A 23,153-nucleotide genomic window follows, 5' to 3' on the forward strand; every position below is an offset into this window, starting at 1 on the left:
CACAATTTGCCTTAAAGAAGAGAAAAAAGTTAGTATCGAAAATAATTTCCCCCTTTTTTATAGAAAGAAAATTAGTACCCCCATCCACATAATTTGTCTAGAAAAGCATTTATCACTAAGAAAGCCCCCCAACGCCAGCATTTTCAGTAAAGCAAAAAGTAAAAATATACTAAACTCAGAAATCAAACGTTTTTATTACACAACTTGTGAAAAAAATCATGACAATCAGTAGTCTATAGCCTTAGGATAGAAATCAATGTTTCTATTTTTATCATTTAGAAAAAAATTAAATGTTCCAGTCTATAGGCTTTAAATTAGATAAAAGAAAGGTCGTTAGCCCAGCATCCTATAGGCCTAAATTTTGCAAACATAGGTTAAATGCTATTCAATTTATGCATAATATAAGCTTCATGCAACTCCTAAAGACATTTCTTTCTAGCCTTGCATATCAAAGTTAAAAACCATAGTTTTCACGCACCCCTCCTGGGGTGCCTAGAGACGCAAACATGTCTAGAGACGCAACGCATATATTTACACATTAGTTTTCTTGTCAAAGGGTATACATATTTACACAACGAACCCCCCCCCCCCTTAATTTTCATGCGAAGAAACAGTTTGTTTTCATTTTACAATGATGGCGATAGAATTGAGGCATGTCAACCCCCCCACCCCACCCTTTCAGTAATGTCCTAAAAAATATTGTTAGACCTTAATTTGAAAATAACTCGGTTCACTTCTTCAAATAGAGATTGCATAGGCCTGCGCTTAATAAATTGCAATTGTCTGAAAAACCGTTTTAATTTGACGGGAGGAACAATCCATATGTATGTGTGAAACCTTTTACAGGAAGTGCTTTAAAAAGGGTGACAGCTAATTTTAACCTCGCGCTGGAGAGCCTAATGTCAAACAGAGCGGCATAATGCCTTAAGAATTGACGGAAGTCAGTGGTAGCTTTTAGCTAGGATATAGAATTCTTAAAATTGTATAAATTTAACGAAAAGAGAATTATTTCCATTGCGATTATTATCGTTGTAAAAACAGTGGGGGAGGGGTTAGGTTTTGAGGGTAAAAAGAACATATTTTATGTTTTCTATCGAGTATAAAGGTAGCATGGTGGTTTTTTGTATTGTGGGGGGGGAGGGGGGCATAGATATACTGGAGGGTGACCAAGGAAAATAATTTTATTTTGAAAATAAAAATTAAAAATGTACTCACATTGCTAATTGTGGCTGCCAATGCTTCAAGCTCATCAATAATATTTAGTGTTATATCCATTGTCAGGTTACTTTACTTTCTAATAATTTAGTCACAATGAATGCCCGTTACACACGCAATCTCAAGAGTGAATTGTTATGCAACGGGGAAAACCATAACTCGCTGATTGGCTGAGAAGGAAACACGTGATCTAATTGTTTCCTATTTCTGGATCATAACATTCGCCTCTAGCATGCACTCGGCCAAAACAACAACAACAATAAATACTGTTTCCTATTTCTGGATCATAACATTCGCCTCGAGCATGCACTTACAACAACAACAACAACAATCAATTCATCTTGAAAGAAGAGGTCATTGACTCCGGTCCCCGTTAGACTCAATAATCCAGAAAACATCCATCAAAGTGAGAAAAATACTGTTTTTCCATTCTCACTGACAAAAACCATAAAACAGACATAAATTGATGTTGACATCCATGGAAAACATCAAATAAATTGACCAACACTCATATCCGTCCAAGAAACATCCATAAAAGTGAGAAAATTCCTGTTTTTTTCAAGCGAGAAAAATTCTGTTTTTTTATTCTCAGTGAGAAAACCATCTCCCTTGGGACTCTATGCCCATATATGGACTCCCGCTTGGACCTCCTGAGGCCTTTCTACTATCAGCAACCACAAGCTTATGAAGATGTTCGAATAAAATCTTACAGTGTCCAGCATGACCAACAAAAGAGGACACAAGCAGCTTGGCCCTGTAAGGTGACGCCCAGAAGAGACCCTAACACTCTAGGTCCTTGGTGCAGTGGTTCCATCTTCTTGGGAAAAAAACCGGGAGGGCAGATCAAGTTATGGCAGAACTTCGTGAAGAAGGACGTCGAACCACTAGGCAGTTTCTGGAAAAATGGTTACAGTTAAGACAAGTCGCGGCTCCAATTCATTCAACCACAGATAGAAGACAGATCTCTAATCTTTAGAAGGCTTAGGAGCTGTTATTTCTACTTCTGTTTGGGGTAATTTCTTAGCAATTTAAAATTGACTTGCTTATTCATTGACTTGCTTGCTTGATCTCGTTCATTTTGGGTTTCGTTTATTTATTGGTAGTGATTTTTGCTGGTTTTAAGCTCGAATTAGTATTAGATTTTAATTTTGTCATCTTTGTTTCAAAGTAGGTCTTTAATTTTCCTTGAAAAACTTCTTATGTAGTGAAAGTTTTTTTTAAGTTGTTTACAAATAAACACCTGTGTTTCCCTAAATCACGAAGCCAAGGAACTGGAACCTAAGACATAAATTCCGCAAGTTTAGTATATATTAAATGGTTGCTAATTTTACCTTTTGAGACAAGCTCAATACTTTTGGGAGTAAAGAGATGAGAATGTATTAGAAGGTTCTAGTCACCTAAACACTAGAAAATGTGTTTTTTTTCACGTTCACTTCTGTATGTGGCTTGAGAGGGAGGGTTATGGCAAGGAGATAAATGGTCCAGAGTTCCATTTTCATTGTTATTGTCAAAATCTTGGAAAAGCTGACTTGGGGATGGTAAACCATATATACTTTGGATTTTGCGCACATGGGCTGAATGAATCAGAATGGCTACATTAGTTTTGATTTTACGGTAGGCATTTGTTTTTTTTTTTTTTTTGCTTGTGGTGAAACATGAGAAATGGTTTGTTCTGTTTCTTTCCTCTGAATGTACTGTTCTTAGTCTAAAAGCGTCACTTGCAGGTTTCGCTCTTTCAATTAATAGAAGGAGATTAAATATTTGGCCTGGAAGGGATGTTAGTTGCCTTCCGACCAATTTCGACTATTAAAAAGGGCACTAGCCATTTTAATTTCCTTTCGAATGAGCCCTTTTTGAAGTTTTCTCGACAACGCGTTCTATAAAACCTTATATGTCCCCAGGGTATAGCTTACAATCCTTGCCCTGAGGGATATGGGAGGGAAGGGGGGGGGGTTCCATCCTCAAAGACCTAATTTCAAGAACTTAAAACTAAGTTGAACAAAATGGCTATCTCAAAATTTTGATTGGATGTAATTGGGGAAAAGGTGGGAGTGAGAGATGTGTTAGTTGCCCTCCAATCACATTCGACTATTAAAAACGGAGCTAGCTATTTCAATATCCAATTGAATTAGCCTTTTTGGAAGCTTCTAGGACAGCGCCTTATATAAAACCTTTATATGCCCCCAGGGCATAACTTACAACCCCTCCCCTGGAGGCCGTGGGGAAGTTTCTTCCTCAGAAACCTAATTTATATCTTAAAATCAACAATGCTGAACAAAATGGCTGTCTAAAAATATTGATTGGATATGCTTCGGGAAATGGTGGGCGTTGAAGGGGTGTTAGTTGCCTTCCAATCACTTTCGACTATTAAAAAGGGCACAAGCCACTTTAATTTCCAATTGAATGAGCCCTTTTCGAAGTTTCTACGTCAATTTCTTCTAGACAAAGTGCCCTGCCCTAAAGGAAAAAACTAATAAATAATACATTGTGCCAGCATCGTTCTTATATGCCCCCAGTGCATAACTTAAAACCCTTGCCCTGAGGGTTGTGGGGGAGTGTCCTCCTCAAAAATATATTTTCTGTCTGGAAATTAACAACGCTGACAAAAATGGCTATCTCAAAATATTGATTGGATGTGTTTCGGGAAATGGTGGGCGTTGAAGGGGTGTTAGTTGCCTTCCAATCACTTTCGACTATTAAAAAGGGCACAAGCCACTTTAATTTCCAATTGAATGAGCCCTTTTTGAAGTTTCAACAACAACTTCTTCGATACGAAGTGCCCTGGCCTAAAGAAAAAAATAATAAATAATACATTTTGCCAACATCGTTCTTAGATGCCCCCAGGGCATAACTTAAAACCCTTGCCCTGAGGGTTTTGGGGGAGTGTCCTCCTCAAAAACATATTTTCTGTCTGGAAATTAACAACGCTGACAAAAATGGCTATCTCAAAATTTTGATGGGTTGTGTTTGGGAAAATGGTGGGCGTGGAAGGGGTGCTAGTTGCCTTCCAATCACTTTCGACTATTAAAAAAGGGCACTAGCCATTCCAATTTCCAATCGAATGTGCCCTTTCCAAAGTTTCTACGACAACTCCTTCGATACGAAGTGACCTGTTCTAAAACCAAGAAAAAAATAAGTAAATAAATAATACATTGTGCCAACATCGTTCATTACTTAGGCAGCGCTATCGCGCTGCCTAATATAAGATCATAATTAGAGAGAAATTTGCTGAGTTTTCATTCCTTTCCTTTTTTTGAACTATTTGAGACAAGTTGCACTGGTCCAAAAACTCATTTTCACAGGCTAGTGTCAGCAGGTGGTCAAGTCGTTTTTCCTTCGTCATAGACCTAAGAACAGTTTAAACCAACTTAAGATTTCTAAATATTCTTTCTTCTTTAGCTGATATCATAGGGACAGTTTTTGCCATCTGGAATGCTTTCCATAGTAACAGGTGAGCATTTTTCAGTTCTATTGCAGTAGTAAAAGCATTCTCAAATCTTCAGCATCGTATTTGAATGAACGTAGTTGAGATTCGAATTCCTCTTTCATGAGAAACAGTATGGGGAATGATTGCATGAAATTATCCTACTCAGTGAGTTCACAATTGACAAGGTACTCAGCAATAGGAAAAAAAATTTCTTTCTTGTCTCTGATAGTCTCTTTCATTTCTGAGACTAGGACTGCTATGACTGATCGCATTTCCCGAGTTTAGAACCCCTTGAATGTCAAGTGGTGGTCATCTGAAGAAGGTGCGGCATCTGTAAATTTTGCTGAAATAGAGCGTAGTCAGTGGTGGCGGTTGGAGTTTATTTCTGGGTTGTAATCGTCTAGATGATTAGATTCCGTGTGCGAAGTAAATTGATTTTAGTAAATATGAGAAGTGATGAACTGATGGAAAGACGAGGAACGGTAAAAAAAAATAGGTGAAGATGTCGGATTTACCGCAATATTAAGGCTTTTTTACATACAAATTAATTCGAAGGATTCAAGATGCCACCCCTTCGCCCCATGCTCGGAAATGACGGACTTGTTTAACTCCTTTAAAGAGTTCCAGAAATAAATTCCGGTCAATATATATTGTGATACAAGGAGGTTTCATGCCTGAAAATATTGATTGTAAGCCGGAATTTTCACTCGCTATGGCGTCATCAGGTAGTGGCAGGTCCTTAGGAATTGGTGAGGCAGTTATCGCTACAGGAATACTTTCACTGATAAAAGTTGTTGTAACCGTAATATTGTCTTCCCACTTTTGCTTCTTTGACGCCGTAAATGGGTTTTTAGACAACGGTACAATCACATATTTCGGTGCTTCTTCAAGATCTTGTGAATACGACGAACATGATTAATAAAATAGTCTTTATTTATTTTAGCGTCAAATTCACAGCATTGGACGGCCATACAGCTGGGTCTGGTTACAGAGACACAACAGTTCCCTTCAGCACTTGACATTTCAAAGCAAATGTCAGAAAAACTAAAATCCAAGCTAATTTCGCAAAACCACGAGTGCAGCCCCCCCCCTAAAATAATAGCTTAACAACCTAATCGCAACTTCTATGATTAATTAAAGAGCCACATGGATTCATTTTATTTTATTTTTTTATATCAGGCCACTACATATGAAAAAGTTATCGCAAGAACTTTGGAGGGGGCTCATTCAGTTTAATATTGAAAGTTTTAGCGTTCTTTTCAAGAGTCAAAAGCTATTGGAGTCACTGTTGGGTCAAGTACTCCAAAAGTTTTTTAAGTAGAAGCACAAAGTACTCAGCGAAAGTTGTATTTAAGTATCAGTATTAAGTACTCGAATTAAATTTTACATAAGCGCCACGGAAGTACGTGGTTTGAAGGCCTATTTTGCGTGGAAAAGAATTCGGTCCGGTTATCAAGGTATAAACTGACGGTAGTTGTTCCAATAAAATATCTGCACGCAATTGCATCCGACTTCTTTATATAATCAGGGCCAAGCAAACGGACCATAACACATATGTAGCTTTAGTGATTTGTGCTCCAGATGTCAGCAGTGGTTCTAACGACAGTCAGTTTTACGAAGTAGTTCAGTCAGGGGTCTTTCGATTGTCATATACTTCAATTCAAAGAACGAAGATATCACTTTTCATGATATGACAGTTGCACGTGGGGCCAATCCTTGAAACATTTTCTGAAGGCAGGTTTCTCAACTGTGCTTAAAGGTAGGGTAGATTGACTACATAAGTTCTGTTTTCAAATCCCGGATTTGAAGCGTGTTTTGTGCGGTTTTGATAAAAATCGTTTTCAGGTTATCCGTATTTAGCCCAGCCAAACTTTAAAGCGTTTACATCTTACAAGTTCCATGTGTGCTGGATGCGGGTTCTTCAAAATTGTAACGTGCCAGAATAGCGTGGTTGAACATGGGTTCTAAGAAGAACCAAACTCGGGCTGAACAAGGCACTCAAAACGATAATCTGCGAAACCCGTGCCGAACTCCATGTTGGATGTGGGTGGTCTGAAAACGGAGCTATAATTGACTACCAAATCATCAGCTTGGCTGTTACTCAGTTTCACTCTTTTCAAAAAAATTTCCCCTTTGGCTTTTTGTTGTTCATAATTTGGCTGCTTTTCAGAGCTACTTGTTTCTGAAAGAGATTAAAAAAACAAGTTTTTTTAAACTGAAAGTAAGGAGCTGCATTAAAACTTAAAGCGAACAGAAATTATCCCGTAAATGAAAGGGGCTGTACCCTCCTCAACGCCTTGCTCTTTACGCTAAAGTTTGTTATTGTTTTAAAAAATTGAGTTGTGAGAAATAGTCTAACTATTTCAACCCATGAAAACTTCCTCCATGGAAAGATCCTCCCACATAACCCCCAACACCTCCCCCTACTACCAGAAAAAAATCCTCCTTGAAAACGTCTGTATACTTCCCAATAAACAATACTATATGTAAACATTGGGTAAAGTTCATAGCTTTCAGCCCTCTCGCCGGGGACTTTAGGGGATTAAATCATCCTAAAATACATATTTATTATATTTTCGACCATGCTCAACAAAATAGCTATCTCAAAATTTTGATCGGGTGACTTTCAGAAAAAAATGAGCGAGGGAGGGGGCCTGGATGTCCTCCATTTTTTGGTCACTTAAAAAGGGCACTAGAACTTTTAATTTCCGTTTGAATGAGCACGCCCACGATATTCTACGATAACTGGGTCGATACGGTCACCCCTGGAAAAATAAATAAATAAATAAATAAACACGCATCCGTGATCTTTCTTCTGTCGAAAAATACAAAATTCCACAGTTTTGTAGGCAGGAGCTTGAAACCTCTATTGTAGGGTTCTATGATACGCTGAATCTGATGGTGTGATTTTCATTAAAGTTCTATAGCTTTTAGGGGTTCTTCCCTCCTTTTTTCTAAAATCAGCCAAATTTTCTCAGGCGCGTAACTTTTGATGGGTAGGACTAAACTTGATGAAACTTATATATTTGAAATTAGTATTAAAATCTGACTCTTTTGATGTATCTATTGGTGATGAAATCTCGTTTTTTAAAGCTTCGGCTACTATTGAGCCGGGTCGCTCCGTACTTACAGTTCGTTACCACGAACTGTTTGAACACAGATCTTGCAGCCTCTACTCCTCCGTGCTATCTTCATTTCAATTCATCCTCCACTAGCAGTCTTCTCCTTCTAGAACACTGTTTTCTCCTCCTTGTATTTGACAAATGCCTGATGGGTCAGGGTGGACACGCTACAAAAAAAAACAGTTTTTTTTTTCTTAAATACAAAACGAAAGACATTTTCAAAAAGCATCGGTATATGTTGGAATTTCAAGAATATAAAGGTTAGAGGATTTAAGAAGGTAAAAAAAAGAAATATTTTCATTCAATATTTAAATCTAAGCGTCACGTCTCTTTGATGACACAAGACCTTACTAGCCAAGGTTGTAAAACTTTTAGTAAACTTTTCTAGTTTTCCAACAAAATTGAACGGCAAGCAGAACCGTCACGTATGGGGGGAGCGCCGCCCCCCAATGCTTTTGTCAGTTTGTAAAAAAAGGCCACGATTTTTCCGACTCAGCTAAAATTTTTGTTCGGTTAAATAAAGACCATGAAAATACTAGCATTTCATCTACAGAAATCCCAAACGTGGTCAGTAAATACAGGAGTTTTACCGTGATTTTACAGACTGTGCCAATATTTTCCATTTATTTAAATAAAGAGCATAAACATAGTGACCTGACATACACCGAAATCTCAATCTTGGTCAGTAAATGCAGCGATTTTACAGACTCGTGCAGTTATTTTACGTATTGTATTCAAATGGACATTATGCTAATTATTGATAATAAAAAGAACGGGTAAAACCGACCAGCCAGTCGGTAAAATTCCTCCCCTCCCCCCCCCAAAAAAAGCATTTTCGGTAGTAACGACCCTTACCACATGATATTATTTTGTACTATCGTAACTAGGTTAAACATTTGTAACTCACATCACTCACCAGCATTTATGTTTAATTGATTTCACCGAGAACTAAGAAAGAGTTTTCCGAAAAGAGCAGAAAAAAAAAAATCCAAGGCAGTAGTGAATCCCAACTACTAGGATGACGGCTCCGATTTCCTATTTCAGCAATCGTATGAGGGTATTTGGACAAGATGTTTCACCCCATTGACTTTAAATTTTAATCTTCATACATTCTGCGGGCCAGTGACTTCTTCAAAAAATATCAGCATTAATTTACATTCAAATTCACCGCCTCAAAAATAACCACTCCGTATTTCTACACAAAAATCATGGTCTTCAACTAAAATGAGCCAAACATTTTGAAATTTGTCCCAGTTTCTGGACAACTTTAGAGAAATACAAGGCAAAATGTGCTTGGTAATTATTTATTGATAATTTAAAAAAAAAGGAAGGTATTTTTAGCATGTATTTAAAGTTCAATTAAAAAAATATCTTTAAGTATGTATTTAAGTACTTGTAAATGTGCTTAAGTACGTTTTTAACTGCAGATGCTTAAGTTCGTCCCCAATACTGATTGAAGAACAGTCAGCCCCATCCAACACTCTCATTTTCTGCTTACCTTCCCCCTCCTCAGCCCTAAGGACATCTAAAAAAAATGAGATAGTCCTTTTGTTCAAAAAGAATTGAACTGTCCAATAATTATAACCCTGAAGATATCAAGACCCTCCCAAAGCTCCTGGGCAAGACATGTAAATTATCCAAGCTCATAATTGTTACACATCGATTTTGTTATTGGGAAAGGTGGGCATGTTTAATCCTGGGTCTTTAAGAGTCTAATTTTATGAAGGTAAAACTTTCAGAAAACGTTTTGGGGGTATTGAATTAAAATATCTACCGGCGTAAGTCAAGAGGGCGTAACTGCAGAATATCAGAAATAGCTGAGACTATTAAATTGAAATTTTTAGCGAGCGTTGAGGAGGATGTTTAACTAAATAACAGCTACTAAGTGCATCCAGGTTGTCAAAAGAGCTTATGTGCAGTGCAACATCTCAGGAATGTCTAGCGGCATTAAGTTGAAAGTTTCAGGGTGTCCTTCACTAAATTTACAGACTCTATGTTCATCCAGGCCGTCAAGAGGACGTATCTGCAAAATCACAAGAATGGCTAATGGTACTGGGTTGAAACTTTCAGTGCATGTTTAACAGGTAAGGACACTATGTGCATCCAGGTTGTCAAAAGAGCGCATTTGCCAAACCTCAAAACAGCTAAAATAATTATATTGGAACTTCAAGAGAATTTGAAGGGGGGGCCGTTGAACAAATCAAAAGAAATTATGTGCATCCAGGCTGTCAAAAGGATGTATCTACAATACCTCTGGAACAGTTATTTGTGGGAAATATTGAGGGGGATATTCAATTACGTCAAAAGACTTTAAGTACATCCAAGTTGTCAAATAGCATATATGTTATATCTCAGGAGCAGCTTAGGGTATAAAGGTAAAACCTTCAATGGGAATTGAGAGGAACGTATAACTAAATGAAAAGACACCGTTTGTATAGATTTTCAAAAATTTCGTCTGTAATATCTCGGAAACAGATAAGGGTATTAACTAAAAACTTTCAGGGCATATTTAACTAAAACGAAGGACGTTATATGCATCCAGATTGTCAAAAGGCCATATTTGCAATTTCTCAGGTACGACTAAGGGTGTTAAGTTTAAACTTTCAGGGAATGACGAGAAAGATTTTCCGGTTATAATGGAGAATTTCTAAAAATATGTAAGCCTACCCTATTATGGCGTTCGCTGCCTGGACTACGATCGAAGAGTTTAATAGATATCTTTGGAACGGATAAAGATATTAAGTTGAAATTTACTAGGTATGTTGAGGGGGATATTCAACTAGGTCAGTATACTTCCAGGTTGTCAAAATGCTATGTATGCAACTTCTCAGGGGCGACTTGGGGTATTAATTTGGAACTTTTAGAGCACGTTGTTGGGGATATTGACAGCGTCATTAAATCAAATGACAGTGTTTGCATCCAGGCTGTCGAAAGGGCTTATCTGTAATTTATCTGGAAAACCAATTGCATTAAGTTGAAACTCTCATGTAAACCAGAGGGGAGAAGAAAAATTAAAAAATCAAAAGATGTTAAGCGCACCTTGGTTTCAAAAGGATGTATCTGCAATGCCTCAGAAAAGCTAAGGGTAATAAACTGAAATTTCTAGATAATATGAGAGGATAGAGGATGAACTAAATCAACAGCTAAGGATAGAGAATCGAACAGGGCCAAGGTAGGATCATCAATGCCTTGTGTGCCTTCGGTCAACTACGTACACTCCTGTGGTAAGAACGTAAATTGGGCTCAAAATAAAATTCGGAGTATATTGGGCATGCTTAGGCTCCATAGTCCTTTACGACTGCGAGACCTGGCGACTAAAGACAGAAGAAGCACAACAACTAGACGTTCTAGACCGAAAATTTCTACGAGCTATTTGCAACATCACATAGTCGCAACAAATCAGCAACCACAAGCTTATGAAGATGTGCGAATAAAAGTTTACAGTGTCCAGCATGACCAACAAAAGAGGACACAAGCAGCTTGGCCCTGTAAGGTGACGCCCAGAAGAGACCCTAACACTCTAGGTCCTTGATGCAATGGTTCCATCTTCTTGGAACAAAAAAACCGGGAGGGCAGATCAAGTTATGGCAGAACTTCGTGAAGAAGGACGTCGATCCACTAGGCAGTTTCTGGAAATATGGTTACAGTTAGGACAAGTCGTGGCTCCAATTCATTCAACCACTGATAGAAGACAGATCTCTAATTTTTAGAAGGCTTAGGAGCTGTTATTTCTGCTTCTGTTTGGGATAATTTCTTAGCGATTTAAGTTTGACTTGCTTATTCATTGTGATCTCGTTCATTTTGGGTTTCGTTTATTTATTGGTAGTGATTTTTGCTGGTTTTAAGCTTGACTTATAATTAGATTTTAATTTTGTCATCTTTGTTTCAATGTAGGTCTTTAATTTTCTTTGAAAAACTTCTTATGTAGTGAAAGTTTTTTTAAGTTGTTTACAAATAAACACCTGTGTTTCCCTAAATCACGAAGGCAAGGAACTGGAATCTAAGACATAAATTCCGCAAGTTTAGTATATATAAAATGGTTGCTAATTTTACCTTTTGAGACAAGCTCAATACTTTTGGGAGTAAAGAGGTGAGAATGTATTAGGAGGTTCTAGTCACCTAAACACTAGAAAACGTTTTTTTTTTCACGTTCACTTCTGTATTTGGCTTGAGAGGGAGGGTTATGGCAAGGAGATAAATGGTCCAGAGTTCCATTTTCATTGTTATTGTCAAAATCTTGGAAAAGCTGACTTGGGGATGGTAAACCATATATACTTTGGATTTTGTGCACATGGGCTGAATGAGTCAGAATGGATGCATTAGTTTTGATTTTACGGTAGGCATTTGCTTTTTTTTTTTGCTTGTGGTGAAACATGAGAAATGGTTTGTTCTGTTTCTTTCCTCTGAATGTACTGTTCTTAGTCTAAAAGCGTCACTTGCAGGTTTCGCTCTTTCAATTAATAGAAGGAGATTAAATATTTGTCAGACTCGCCTGGACCATTGCCTGCCTGCATTCTTATCTGGTTTTTAATGTATTAGAAGGTAAAAAACTAAATTCAAAGTTTTTTTTTTAATGGGGAACTTCGATATCAAACAGTTCGTGGTAACGAACTGTAAGTAAGGAGCGACCGGGCTCAATAGTAACCGAAACTCTAAAAACGGAACTTTGATATCAAAAGATACATCAAAGAAACAGATTTTTATGCTCATTTCAAATATATAAGTTTCTTTAAGTTTAGTCTTACCAATCAAAGATTACGCGCCTGAGAAAACTTGCCGTATTTTCGAAGAAAGGGGAAAACACCTCCTAAAAGTGATTGACCCTTAATGAAAATCACACCATCAGATTCAGCGTAACAGAGAACCCTACCAAAGAGGTTTCAAGCTCCTATCTGCAAAAATTTGGAATTTTGTATTTTTTCCCAGAAGAAAGATCACGGATGCGTGTTTATTTGTTTTTTTTTTTTGTTTTTTCTAGGGGTTATTGTATCGACCCAGTGGTCCTAGAATGTCGCGGGAGGGCTTATTCGAACGGAAATTAAAAGTTCTACTGCCCTATTTAGGTGACCAAAAAATTGGAGGGCAACTGGGCCCTTCTCCCACGCTCCTTTTTTTCCCAAAGTCACCCGATCAAAATTTTTGAGATAGCCATTTTGTTCAGCATGGTCGAACAATACAATAACAATGTCTTTGATGATGACTTAATCCTCCACAGTTTCCGGGGGAAGGGCTGCAAGTTATGGACTTTGCCCAATGTTTACATATAGTATTGGTTATTGGGAAGCATACAGGCGTTTTCAGGGGATATTTATCTGGTAGTGGGGGGGTCGGGGTTACGTGGGAGGATCTTTCCATGGACGAATTTTTCATGGGGGAAGGGATATTGCTATGAAGGGGGTGCCGGATTTCCTATCACTACTTAGAAAAACGATCAGAAATTGAATTAAAAACAAGTTTTCAACTGAAAACATTTTCAATTGAAAACTTTTCAACATCAAAAATTAAAACGAACAGAAACTATTATGTATATGATTGGGCTCGTCCCCCAATCAATAGCTCGCTCTTTGCGCTGAAGTTTTTTAGTACTTTCATAAGAGCTATTTATTCTAATTAACGGCCTTTGTGATTAAGGGGTCGTTCTTAAAGAATTGGAAAAAAATCGAACTTTAGCGTAAAGAGCGAGGTATTGACTATGGGGAGAACCCCTTAATATACGTAATAAAATATACGAATATAGAAGTTCGTTTCGTAAGTTAATTCTTAAGTTACGTATATTTATCATAGGCAGTGCAATAGCGCTGCCTAAGTGAAGAACGATCTTGGCACAATGTATATTGTTTTTTTATACCCGGGCACTTCGTATCGAAGGAGTTGTAGTAGAAAATTCCAAAATGGCTCATTCGATTGGAAATTGGAGTGGCCAGGGCTCTTTTTAATAGTCGAAAGTGATTGGAGGGCAACTAGCCACCCCCCCCCCCTCACGCCCATCATTCCCCCAAACACATCCAATCAAAATTTTGAGATAGCAATTTTGTTCAGCGTAGTTGATTTCCAGCTAGAAAAATGTTTTTGAGGAGGATACTCCCCCACAACTCTAAGGCCAAGGGTTTTAAGTTATGCCCTGAGGGCATATAAGAACGATGTTGGCACAATGTATTATTATTATTTTTCCTTGAGAGCAGGGCACTTTGTATCGAAGGAGTTGTCGTAGAAACTTAGAAAAGGGCTCATTCGATTGGAAATCGGAGTGGCTTGCGTCCTTTATAACAGTCGAAGATGATTGGAATGCGATTAAAATCCCTTCCACAGCCACCTTTCCTCGACAAACATGTAATCAACATTTTAGATAGCCTCTTTGTTCAGCGTAGTTGATTTCTTAGATAGAACTTATGTTTTTGAGGAGGACAATCCCCCATAGCCCTTAGGGCAAGGGTTGTAAGGTATGCCCTGGGGGTATATAAGGTTTTTACAGAAAGCGTTGTCGTAGAAACTTCAAAAAAGGCTCATTCGATTGGAAATTCAAAGGGGTAGTGCCCTTTTTAACAGTCAAAAGCGATTGGAGGGCAACTAACCCCCCTCTCACGCCCACCTTTTCCCCAAACACATCCAGTCAAACTTTTGAAAAAGCCATTTTATTCAAAGTGGTTTTAAGTTCTGTAAATTAGGTCTTTGAGGATGACAACCCCCTCACGGCCCTCAGGGCCAGGGTTTTAAGTTATGCCCTGGGGGCATTTAAGGTTTTTATAGAACGCGTTGTCGTAGAAACTTCAAAAAGCGCTCATTCGATTAGAAATTAAAATGGCTAGTGCCCTTTATAATAGTCGAAAGTGATTGGAAGGCAAATAACACCCCTTTTACGTTCTCCATTCCCTAGAAACAGCCAATCAAAATTTTTAAACAGGGATTTTGTTTAACGTAGTTCATTGATCAGATGATTCTATTGTTGCGCAAGACACTCCCCCCACAGTGTTTAGAGCTAAAATTTTAATATAGGCCCTGGGGGTATATATATTTTTATTGCAATCTTTGTCGCAGAAACTTGAAAAAGGGCTCATTCGATTGGAAAATCAAAGGTCTAGTGCCCTTTTTAATAGTCGAAAGGGATTTGAGGGTATTTAACTCCTCTCTCGCCCACCTTTTCCCCAAACGAATCCAATCAAAATTATTAAATAGCCCTTTTTTTCAGCGTTGTTGATTTTCAGATAAATATTATGTTGTTGAGGAGGAAACTTTCCCACAGCCCTCATGGCAAGGGTTGTAAGTTATGCCCTTGGGGCATATAAGGTTTTTATAGAGCGCGTTGTCCTAGAAACTTCAAAAAGGGCTCATTCGATTGGGAATTAAAGTGGCTAGTGCCCTTTTAATAGTTGAAAATGATTTGGAAGGCAACTAAAACCCCTTCCACGCCCACCATTTCTCAAAACATATCCAATCAAAATTTTGAGATAGCCAATTTGTTCTACGCAGTTTTAGTTTCATGAAATTATACCTTTGAGTAGGACACTCCCCCCACAGTCTTCACGGCAAGGATTATAAGTTATGCCCTGGGGGCATATAAGGTTTTTATTGAAATATTTGTCGTAGAAACTTGAAAAAGCGCTCATTCTGTTGGAAATTCAAAGGTCTAGTGGCCTTTTTAACAGTCGAAAGTGACTTGAGGGCAACTAACCCCCCTCTTACGCCCACCTTTTTGCCAAACACATCCAATCAAACTTTTATGATAGCCATTTTATTCAACATAGTTGAAAGGTTTGGAAATTAGGTCTTTAAGGATGACAACCCTTCCTCTTGCAACCCTCAGGGCAAGGGTTGTAAGTTTTGCCCTGGGTACATGTAAGGTTTTTATAGAAACCGATGTTGTATAAACATCAAATAGGGCTCATTCCGTTTGAATTTAAAAATACTAGTACCTTATTAATAGTCAAAGGTGATAAAAGGCCGAAACACCCTCCTCTCACGCTTCCCGATTTTCAAACCAAATCTAAACAAAATTTTGATATATACATTTTGTTCAACGCAGTCGAAAGTTCAGGAAATTGAGTATTTTAGGATTATAACCCCCCTCAGAGCCCTCAGTGCAGAGGTTGTAAGTTATGGCCTGGGGGCATATATGGTTTATATAGAAAGTTGTTGTAAAATTTTCAAAAAGGTTTCATTTGTTTGGAAATTGAAATTACCCTTTTTAATGGTCGAAAGTGAGTGGAGAGTAATTGACAAATGGATGTGCATTGTCAGTCTAATATACATATACTGATATTTAGTAATCAAAATGTTAATATTTGATTTAATAAAGTTATAATAAAAGTAAAAACATTTATATTTTTTCAGTAAAGTGCAAATTTTGTTCTGGCCTTGGGAAGGCATAGAGGTTTTGAGCCCAACTTATGTTATTTTCTGCTCGTTTTGAGATTGATTGGTTATTTAGTGTAATTTCTGTTGGTTTTGGGTTTCATTTATTTATTGATGCTGATTTGTGGTAGTTACACGCTTGGTAGATTATTTGATTTTATTTTTGCTCAAAAAAAGTTCACTAATAAAAAAGTTCACAAATAAAATGAAACAACTTTCGAGAAAACCATTTAGCCCCCCCCCCCAAAAAAATATTAATATGCAAATTTTGTCATTCATGTAGCCTACGGTGAGCCAAAATCAAAACCTACATTAATTCAAAAATGTTCAGAAATTAAATAAAAAAATGTGTTTTTTTTTAGCTGAAAGTAAGGAGCGACATTAAAACCTAAAACGAACAGAAATTATTCAGTGTATGAAAGGGGATGTCCCCTTCTCAACAACTCGCTTTTTACTCTAAAATCTGACTCTTTCTCACAACTCTAATTTTCAAAACAATAAAAATTTTAGCGTCAATAGCGAGGCGTTGAGGAGGGGGACAGTCCCTTTCATATACGGAATAATTTCTGTCCTTTTTAAGTTTTAATGTCGCTCCTTACTTTCAGGTAAAAAAAACTCGCTTTTTTTTATTTAATATGAAATAATTCAAGGTCTACTCGATAGAACACTGATCAGATTACTTTAAATCTTTTTGTTTTGTTTGGCCTGCTACTTGTATGCTGGAGAAAATTTTTCAGCAATTTTTAACAACATACACCGTTTAACCTGGACACAAATAGTAGTGTTTAATTTGTTTCATACCTCCTCTAGTTGACCTGAAATAGAAAACTTGATACCATTCGCAAAAAATTTTTTTACTTTCTATGATAGCTTGAATACACTTACGCTATTTTGATTTGGTTAAATTTTAAGAGCAGAAGCAGCTCCGAAAGTTTGAACATAATACCCTAATTCATTCTTGGGATAAGGCTGAGATGCCTTATTGGGAACTAGAATTAATACAGTGTATTTTGATTTAATCTTAAGGCAAAATTTAATTTTAAACGTAATGGGCAAATGGGAGGGTTAGCGTAGGAGGGCAACTAGTTGCCCTCCAATCTCTTTCGATTATTAAAAGTGTATTATCCCTTTCTATTTTCAATCGAATGAACCCTTTTCTAAGTTCCTACGAAAACTCCTTCGATACGAAGTGCCCTGGTCTAAAAAAAAAAAAAAAAAATAATAACAAGAATACATTGTACCCACATCGATCTTTATTATAAAAATATCATGCCTTCCAAAGACTTTCGACTATTAAAAGGGCATTAGTATTTTCAATTTCCAATCGAATGAGCCCTTTTTGAGTTTCTACGACAACACTTTCAATAATAACCTTATTTGCCTCCAGGGCTTAAATTACAACCCTTGCCCTGAGGGCTGTGAGAGGTTGGCATCCTCAAATACCTAATTTCCAGAACTTTCAACCACGTTAAAAAAAAGGTTGTATCAAAATTTTGATTGGATGTTTTTGGAGAAATGGTGGGCGTTAGAGGGGCGTTAGTTTAATTACGTTAGTCCAATTACTTTCAACTACTCAGAAAAGCACTAGCCCTCTCAATTTCAAATAGAATGAGCCCTTTTGAGGTTTCTATGACAACGCTTTCAATAAAAATTTATATGGCCCCAGGTCATAACTTACAACCCTTGCCCTGAGGATTGGAGGGGGGGCGGTTGTTATCCTCGAAGACCTAATTTCCGGAACTTTCAACTACGTTGAAAACCCTTGCCCTGAGGGCTGTGAGAGGTTGTCATCCTCAAATACCTAATTTCCAGAACTTTAAACTACGTTAAAAAAAAGGTTGTATCAAAATTTTGATTGGATGTTTTTGGGGAAATGGTGGGCGTTAGAGGGGCGTTAGTTTAATAACGTTAGTCCAATTACTTTCAACTACTCAGAAAAACACTAGCCCTCTCAATTTCAAATAGAATGAGCCCTTTTGAGGTCTCTACGACAACGCTTTCAATAAAAATTTATATGGCCCCAGGTCATAACTTACAACCCTAGCCCTGAGGATTGGAGGGGGGGTGGTTGTTATCCTCGAAGACCTAATTTCCGGAACTTTCAACTACGTTGAAGAAAACTGATATCCCAAAATTTTCATTGGATGTGTTCGGGGAAATGGTGGGCGTAGTTGCCCTCCAATCACTTCCGACTATTAAAAAGAGCACTAGCCCTTTCAATTTCCAATTGAATGAGCGCTTTTTGAAGTTCCTACGACGTTGCTTTCTATAAGAACCTTATATGCCCCAGGGTGAAACTTACAGCCCTTGACCTGAGGGCTGTGAGGGGGTTGTCATCCTAAAAGCCATAATTTTCGGACCTTTCAACTCGTTGAACAAAATAGCTATCTCAAAATTGTGATTGGATGTGTTTGGAGAAATGGTGGGCGTGACATGGGGGTTACTTGCCCTCCAATCACTTTCAACTATTAGAAAGGGCACTAGCCGTTGCAATTTCCAATCGAACGATTACTTTTGAATTTTCTACGACAACACTTTCTATAAAAAAAACCTTATATGCCCCCAGGGCATAACTTAAAACCCTTGCCCTGAGGGCCGTCTGGGGGACTATCATCCTCAAAAATATATTTTCCAGACTTTTTAACTACGTCGAACAAAATGGCTATCTCAAATTTTGATTGGATGTGTTTGGAGAAATGGTAGGTGTGAGAGGGGTGTTAGTTATCCTCCAATCACTTTCGATTATTAAAAGGGCACATGCCCTTCCAATTTCGAGTTGAATTAGCCCTTTTTAAAGTTTCTACAACATCACTATCTATAAAAACCTTATACGCCCCCACGGCATAACTTACAACCCTTGCCCTGGGGGCTCTGAGGGAGTTATCATCCTCAAATACTTAATTTCTAAAACTTTTAACTACGTTGAACAAAATGGCTATCTAAAAACGTTGATCGTGTGTGTTTGGGGAAAAGGTGGGCGTTTGAGGGGGGTTAGTTGGCCTCAAATCACTTTCAACTATTAAAAAGGGCTCTAACCCTTTGAATATCCAATCGAAATGAGCCATTTTTCAAGTTTCTACGACGAAGCTTTCAATAAGAACCTTATATGCCCCCAGGGCATAACTTTACAACCCTTACTATGAGGGCTGTGGGGGGAGTGTCATCCTCAAAGATATAGTTTGCGGACCTTTCAACTACTTTGAAAAAATTAGCTATCTCAAAATTTTGATTGGATGTGTTTGGATAGATAGTGGGCGTGGAAGGGGTGTTAGTTGCCTTCCAATCACTTTCGACTAAAAAAAGGGCACTAGCCCTTTCAATTTCCAATCGAATGAGGCCTCTTTTAGTTTCTACGACAACGCTTTCTATAAACACCTTATATGGTCCCAGGGAATAACTTACATCCCTTGCCCTGAAGGCTGTGGGGGGACTGTCATCCTCAAAAACATAATTTCCGAACATTTTAATTACGTCGAACGAAATGGTTGTCTCAAAATTTTGATTGGATGTTTTTGGATAAATAGTGGGCGTGGAAGGGGTGTTAGTTGCATTCCAATCGCTTTTGACTATTAAAAAGGGCACTAGCCATTTCAATTTCCAACCAAATGAGCCCTTTTTTGAAGTTTCTACGACAACGCTTTCTATAAGAACTTTTTGTGCCCCCAGGGCATAACTTACAACCCTTGCCCTGAGGGCTGTGGGGGGTTGTCATTCTCAAAGTCCTAATTTCCGGAACTTTCAACTACTTTGCACAAAATGGCTATCTCAAAATTTTGATTGCATGTGTTTGTGGGAAAGGTGGGCGTGACAGGGAGGTTAGATGCCCTCCAATCACTTTCGACTATTAAAAAGAGCAAAAGTCCTCTGAATTTCCAATCGAATGAGCCTTTTTTGAAATTTGTACGACAACGCTTTTTATAAAAACCTTATATGCCCCGAGGGCATAACTTACAACTCTTGCCCTTAGGGTTGTGGGAGAGTGTCCTTTTCAGAAACATAATTTTTATCTGGAAATCAAGTACGCTGAACAAAATGTCTATCTCAAAAATTTAATTGTATGTGTTTGGGGAAATGGTGGGCGTGGAAGGGGTTTTAGTTGCCTTCCAATCACTTTCGACTATTAAAAAGGGCACAAGCCACTTTAATTTCCAATCAAATAAGCCCTTTTAGAAGTTTCTACGACAACTCCTTCGATACGAAGTGCCCTGGTCTAAAGAAAAAAAAATATATTGTGCCAACATCGTTCTTTATTTAGGCAGCGCGAATGCGCTGCCGATGATATGAAATAATGCAAGGTCTACTCGATAGAACGCTGATCAGATTGAAAATAAAGTATTGACGTTGAGTTTAAAAATAAGATTTATCTTTTATCCAAATGAAATCAGCGCAAAATGGGTCCTTTCACTTTGTTTATGGATTGAATGTTGGTCATAGGATGTAAAATTATTGTGGTAATTTCTATTTGCGGTATAAGCATTTGAAGATCCAGTTACACAGGAAATCCGTGATTGCCGATTTCCTTGAACTAAAAGAGAAGTGAGATGTTGTAAACTGAAGTCATCTTTTCGCTTTCTTGGTGCCAGAAAAGTAGAGACTAATAATGCATCGAGCGTTCAAGGTTCTATAAACTAAATGTTCTGTGTTAAGCATATTTTTTAAGTTCAGTTGTCTCATCTATAGCTTAAAAGATGGACGGACTTTTGGACCACAATTCGAGTATGTTACGAGGGATCGTTTCGGTTATTGTTGCATACAGTATTAATAAATAACTTAGTCCCTTTGTGACGATTTTCAGAATCAATACGTTTAGGAGAAACTTTACGTTGATATGGCTTCTGACTCCAATATAAGTCAAAGAGCTTTGTTACAGTGGCGCCAATTCAAAAAATGCAGGGAAAGGATGTTTTTTTAAATTTTTTTGATGAAGGAACAAAAATGGGCATTTTTTCGAAATCCAGGAGTATTCTTGTCTCTTTTATTTTTAATGAGAATTCAAAAAAGTTTTCTGAAAATCTGGAGGGTCATGCACCACCTCTCCAATTTGCATCCATGTTGTGTCGAGTTTCATCTCAAGCTAATTGGTGACTGCAATTGAGATTGAGACAGTGGCTTAGAAAAACAGGCCGATGTTTATTTTCGCTGAATTTAAGTCACAGATCTTACAGCAGTAAAGCAATTTCAATGTTGGAACTTCTACCCCTATGTGTAGCTTTTTGCCATTTTATGTGTCTCAATCCTTCTGAAGCATCTTGCTGTGAATTTTCTGAAATGACAGCGGAAAAAGAGGTTTGCATTTAAAGTTCCTTTGGACCCTGAACTATTTAAATGATTGTTCATTATGGTTTTCTCTATTTTGTTGTTGTTCTTTGCATCTTTAGTGTAACCATTTATGTTGTCGACTCCAAAGTCCGAATTCGGCCCTTTGTGGGCTTGTGATAGCGATTTTTTTTAAAATAAATATCTCTTTATCTCTTGATTATAGTTGACATTACTTGAATGAGATCAACCGTAATTCTGATAAGGTATAACCGTCCAAGTTTATTTAGAAGTCAGAAAGCAAATTGTCAGGTAGTCAGGCAAAATTTTCAGAGGAACTAAAATTGATTCATTTTTAAATACCCTAAGACTACCTTTATTGGAAATTCTAAAACCCGTTCGCCGAAAATAACGAAAAGATTGCAATATGTGTAATTGAAAGCAGTAAAATGTAACTATTTAGTCCTCAAAGAAGAAGCCAAATAAATTGAATATTGATTCATCCTTGGAAATCAATCAAAAACTAACTTTTGGATTCAGTTGATAATGCCACAAAAATTGGTAAGATCTATTTAAGGTTGCGTTTTTATGGTAATGCTGTAGAGCTATGGCTCATGTAAAGGAAACGTTTTAATAAAATTAGTACCATTATAGGCTATTCCTTATTTTATGCTCTTTAATGTAATAGTTGCTACCCTGACAATGCACCGTTTCTCTGATGGGCATATATATAGCCATGACTGCTCAAGGAATATCTAGAACTAAAAGAAAGGGTAAAATTCTACTTTGGTAAATTTTTACCAAATCATATTAGGCCTAGCCTATTGAGTTACAAATAAAGTGAATACACCATTCGATGCCTTTTTATGCTGATTACGAATATAATAATCATTTCTATCAGAAATGAATTTCAGCCCCCCCTAACCTAGCTTAACCCCCACCCCCATATGTGCTAATATATATCCTGAATTGACATAGGCTATATAGGGGGGGGGTTGCTAAAATTCATTTCCCATAGAAATTATTGTTATATTTGTAATCAGCATAAAAAAAGGCATTGAATAGTATAGGCCTATTCACTTTATTTGAAACTCAATAATATGGTTTGGTAAAAATTTACCTCTACTTTAGCTACTTTTTGCTATCTTGGAAAGGGGTTAGGTTAGGAAAATGAAACTTTTAGGGATGGGTCTATAGGCTAAAGTATGTCTTGGGAAGGTATTTTGAAGTATCTACCTCCACTCCTTCACCCTCTAGAGGGTCCTGAAATTTGCCTACTTGACAGGTCTAGGCTATATCTATTGAAATTTTGACAAAACAGTATTTTACCTTAATTTTCAGTTAGGCCTATCAGTATCTTTTTCTTTGGCTTTAGTTCTGAAAATGCAAGTCTTGTTATTTGAGTAGAATTTTAAGCCATATCAATGTTTTTTTTTCAAAATTTAGGAAATATAGTTGCATACCTTTAAAACTTTGTTAATTGAGATTGAGCAAATTTGTTAAGCTGAAAATAATTTTGTTGTGCTTTAATCAAACAGAAGATCTATTTTGCAAGGTTTCACTTCTATAACTCACAGATTTTTAAAGGTCAGGAACCTCTAGAGGAAGAAGGAGTGGAGGTAGGCCTAGGTACTTCAAAATGCCTTCCCAGGAAATACTTTAGCCTGTAGACTGTCAGAAAAATGAAACTTTCAAAGATATGTTTACAGGCTAAAGTATATCCCAGGAAGGTGTTTTGAAGTACCTACCTTCACTCCTCACTCTAGAGGGTCCTGAAATTTGCC

At 37.4% G+C, this 23,153-nt stretch overlaps 1 protein-coding gene across 1 annotated transcript in view; it reads left to right on the forward strand.

Annotated features, from left to right (window-relative positions):
* The first annotated feature begins 21,844 nt into the window (after nucleotides 1-21,844).
* Nucleotides 21,845-23,153, forward strand: part of LOC148947275 (vesicle-fusing ATPase 1-like) — a 324,795-nt gene continuing 323,486 nt past the window's right edge. The window contains exon 1 of the mRNA XM_089096977.1: nucleotides 21,845-21,930. Coding sequence (XP_088953103.1) covers nucleotides 21,916-21,930 — 15 coding nt within the window. The 5' untranslated portion in view covers nucleotides 21,845-21,915. The remainder of the gene's footprint in view (nucleotides 21,931-23,153) is intronic.

Source organism: Artemia sp. Qi Xiang Cuo, chromosome 11 (genome assembly GCF_049724085.1).
Source record: "Artemia sp. Qi Xiang Cuo chromosome 11, ASM4972408v1, whole genome shotgun sequence".
Classification (NCBI taxonomy): Eukaryota; Metazoa; Arthropoda; class Branchiopoda; order Anostraca; family Artemiidae; genus Artemia; species Artemia sp. Qi Xiang Cuo.